Consider the following 4,161-nt stretch of genomic DNA (forward strand, 5'->3'; position numbering starts at 1 on the left):
AGTTGCATTTATAAAAAAAATGGAAATATCCACAATAAAGTTGGGTCGTCAAAAATGTATCAGTTTTTGAACATGAGTACCAAACGAAAAAAAAAAAAAAAGAAAAGTACCAATTTTGGTACTAAAGTACCATAAGTGGCAACCGTGGGTGGAACGCACTTGTGTATACACAGTATTACTCAAAGTTATTACGAGTAGCTCGAGGAACAGACCTAATATTTATTACTTCAGAAAAAATTCAACTGGTCAATTGATATGGTAATTTGTTATATTTTTTTTTTACTTTTAATAATAATAAAGTTTCTACATAATGTATAAGTAAAGTGATACTTCTGAAGTTAGGGTATTTTTTAATTTCATTTATTTATTATTATTATTTAAATTAATGCTTCTTAAAATGATTACTATAGAACTAAACAGTATCATTGATCTTCAGAAGGGTTTTTTTTCTTGGTTATTATTCTAAAGGCTATGTTATGTAGAGTGTCATGGACTCCTCAAAATTGTCGCTTTTAGGCTTTGACGATTTGATAATGCTTCTAAAAGACATAAATGTTGACATTTATTACTGAATAACACTGCTTTGACTAACTGATGAGGCACAGATAGATTCCCCATGACCATATTTGAACCGACATATTGTTTTTCTTTTCACGCTCAATTTTATAATTTGCATTGAAAACAACAACAATTTTACTCATGACGAGCATATGATATTCTATATAATATGGCTCTTAGTAGTGGATTGTTTTCCAAAAAAAAGTTAGGAAAAGATCTAACTAACGCAAGTATTTGAGAAAACGCTGCTGTTAAGTGTTTAGGTGATAATAAATTGTCATAATTGACATAAAATTGTCATAAAAAATATACCATGAATTAATCAATTATGATAAAAAAGGTAGCTTATACTTTTTATATACTTTCGCATGACATATAAAAAAATTATATCTTCCCAAATATACTTTTTTCTTTATATATATCTTTTAAAAAATAAAAACTGAATATATTTTTTGTTTTGTTTTAAAGGAAATATATATAACACCTGTTTCCGTATTTAAACTAAATTGATAATCTTCCATAATCTTGTAATCATGTTTTTAATTCTTTCGTGAATCTTCAGTGTTTGCAGCGATTACAATACACCAGACAGATGATGGTTTATTCATATATTTCAATCGTTTTGATTTTGCATTTTTATGAAATATAATTTGTAGAAATTTATATCACGAAAATTAATGTTAAATTAATTGGCATTTCTATTATTACAATATTGTGTGGTAAATATTAAGCGACATTATTCCATATTTAAAAAAAAATAAATACATAAATAATAAAAAGTAATCAGCGTTTAAGTTGAACTATTTCTTCTTTGTTGACCAATATTGGTAATATATAATTTTTTATCGTTCCTATAAGTATGCAGTTAAATTTTACAGATTTTATTTGCCTCTAACTAGGCAATAAGTTCTTACTTATTACCAGAAGAGGAGAACATTTTTTTTTAATAATGCGTAAATAATAAATAATTAATTGCATTAAAACGTTATAGTTTAATTTTTTATTGTAAAGGCTTTAATATGCTTACCTTATGTAGTTTCTATATAATAAATAAAAATCATGACCATAATTTTTTCTTAATTTTTATTTATAAAACAAAAAAAGTTTTATTACGTTTACATCCTTCATATTTCTAATAAAAAAACTAATATACTTCAAAACATTTTTAGCTGCTGTGATTTATTTGGCGCTTTTGCTTGAGAAAATTGTAGAGAGCAGCAAAAAATTATAATAAAGAAGAGAAAAGAGAAAAAGCAAAGGAAATAATATAATATATATACAAAAGTTTAAAAAGAAATAGGGAAATTGAAAATAAATTATTAAAAAAGTAAGGAAGATGGTAGAAAGGAAACTTAAAAACATATAAAGAAAAGTTGATAATAGAAATGATAGGAAGAGAGAGAAAGAAAAGTTAGAAAAAAGTAAAATGAAAGTAAAGTTGAAAAAATGAAAAGTTTAAAATTTTAACTGGAGTGTAGTCCAGAAAACAGTAAGAAATAGAAGAGAGTTTAACAGTTCAAACAGTTCATGTATAAAAAGTAGAGACTAATATATATATATATTTATAACACTTGATAAATTTTACTTAGATGAGTATTCTCGACAGTTACTGTATTTAAATTTACATTTTAATTACTTTTGTTTAATTATTGAAAATTAGAATTTTATATTTAACTTTAATTATTTTGAATTATTTTTCATGAAATCAGACTCTCGGTGGAACTACTACGTGTTGTAATTTTAATTGTAGTCTATAACAACAAAAGAAGAATTTGTAAAATTCTCACATAGCTTAAGTTTAAATTACTACATTGTATTGTTGTTTTTTTTTATGAATATAATTTAAACTGAGAAACCATCTCCAGTTGGATCTAAGATCCATGGATAGTTATTTGGACACTCCATGCAGGTGAATAAACGTAAAGTTTCACCGGGCAATTCTCTTGTTGTCAGAGGGCACGCATTTGGAAGTGAGCAGTAGGGTTGTCCCTTGACATCACATTTTTCTTTCCATTCCTGGAAATCACGTAGTGTGTTGATTTCAGTTGGATTTTGCATCCATTGAATAACTTGCAAGTTTGTGACGAAGAATACATCGTTGCGTCCCAACATCTCTTCAATGAATTTAATCAATTCATCGCGATATTCTTTCTTTGATTTCAACCAAGAAGCATGGAAATGTAAACCCAATGGTGCACGGTTACTATTGTAGTGACGATTGAAATTGTGACGTAAAAGACGTGCGAATTGTTCACCACTGGCAACGTTGGAGCAAGAGTCTACCATATGACAACCGGGCAATGATTCATCGAATGTTGGATCATCACGACGATCTAATTCGTTCATGACCATTTCCCAAACAGGATGACTACGAGATGGACAATTATGTGCATTACCATTGCATTTATGTGGCATACGGAAATAAAGTGTGTAAGGCCAGATTGGTACACGTCCCAATGAAGCAGTAATTGAAGCATCATAAACGAAGAATTGATCAGCCATCATTTCAAATTGTTTGTTGCCACCAACACGCAAGTATGGAGCACGCATACCAATAATTGAACCATCAGTAATATTAGCAAAACGTTCAACAATCAAACGAGCACCAGCCATTTCAGCTAACCAATCATCATAGGTACCACCTGTCCAGTAATTGGGATCATCTTTGTGTGTAAGTGAGAAAACGGAAATTTCATGACCTCGTCTGTGTAAATCTTGTACAGCTGAGTAATTGGTGTATTTGTGAGAGACAAAGAATGTACCCTTAATGGAGCAACCATTAGGGTTTTGACGTTGGCCGTTGAAGATATCTTCATACAGATCAATATTATCTACATTAACGGCACCGTTGAATGTGATGGTTATCATTTGTGGTACTTGTTGTGGTTCAATACCACCGGGAATACGAGTACCGTCAGCTGAACAGAAACAATCTGGCAGAGCACACTGTGTTTGATCACATTCTGGAGCACGATTTGGATCCTCATCAACGGCTGTAAAAGATTTAATAAATTTATGAGTGTTTTTATACTTAGAGAAAAAATACTGTCTTTGAAATACTTACAACATGCGTTTTCATCAGATTCATCTTTGCAGTCAGATTTGCCGTTACAGAATAATTCCTTGTCAATACATTCACCATCTCCACAGGAGAGTTTTCCATCTGGACAGATGGGCTCATCAGTCTTCAAAATAGGTTTAACCTTACGTGGTTCTAAACATTGTGATTAATAAATTAGTTAATATGTAGAATATATTTATATATGAAAAATTGAAATTATGGTATGCAAACTATGCGATGTGCTTAATTTCAAAATAGTAGTAGATTACAGTTAGAGAGCTTTAAGAAATATTAGTTAACATTAGTTGAAAAGGTGTAAAAATAGACGATTTCTATTGTATGAAAGCAGTAATATTAACAATGGTTGGGTTAAATACAATTAACACATTTGACAACATTGCAAATTAAGTCGCTTATTTGTTATGTTAGAAATAAGCGAGTAGTGTACATTTACATACGAATTACTTTTAAAAATCCACTGTTCTTTTGACACTCTCTCATACAAACGAAATCGATTATATTAAAAAGTTTTAGGAAATGAT

At 29.5% G+C, this 4,161-nt stretch overlaps 1 protein-coding gene across 1 annotated transcript in view; it reads right to left on the bottom strand.

Annotated features, from left to right (window-relative positions):
• Window positions 1-2,381: 2,381 nt before the first annotated feature.
• LOC119685155 (chitin deacetylase 1-like) overlaps window positions 2,382-4,161 on the bottom strand; it is a 3,550-nt gene continuing 1,770 nt past the window's right edge. The window contains exons 2-3 of the mRNA XM_038099370.1: window positions 3,623-3,772; window positions 2,382-3,551 (exon numbers count right to left, since the gene is read on the bottom strand). Coding sequence (XP_037955298.1) covers window positions 2,401-3,551; window positions 3,623-3,772 — 1,301 coding nt within the window. The 3' untranslated portion in view covers window positions 2,382-2,400. The remainder of the gene's footprint in view (window positions 3,552-3,622; window positions 3,773-4,161) is intronic.

This window comes from Teleopsis dalmanni, chromosome 1, assembly GCF_002237135.1.
Source record: "Teleopsis dalmanni isolate 2A chromosome 1, ASM223713v2, whole genome shotgun sequence".
NCBI lineage: Eukaryota > Metazoa > Arthropoda > Insecta > Diptera > Diopsidae > Teleopsis > Teleopsis dalmanni.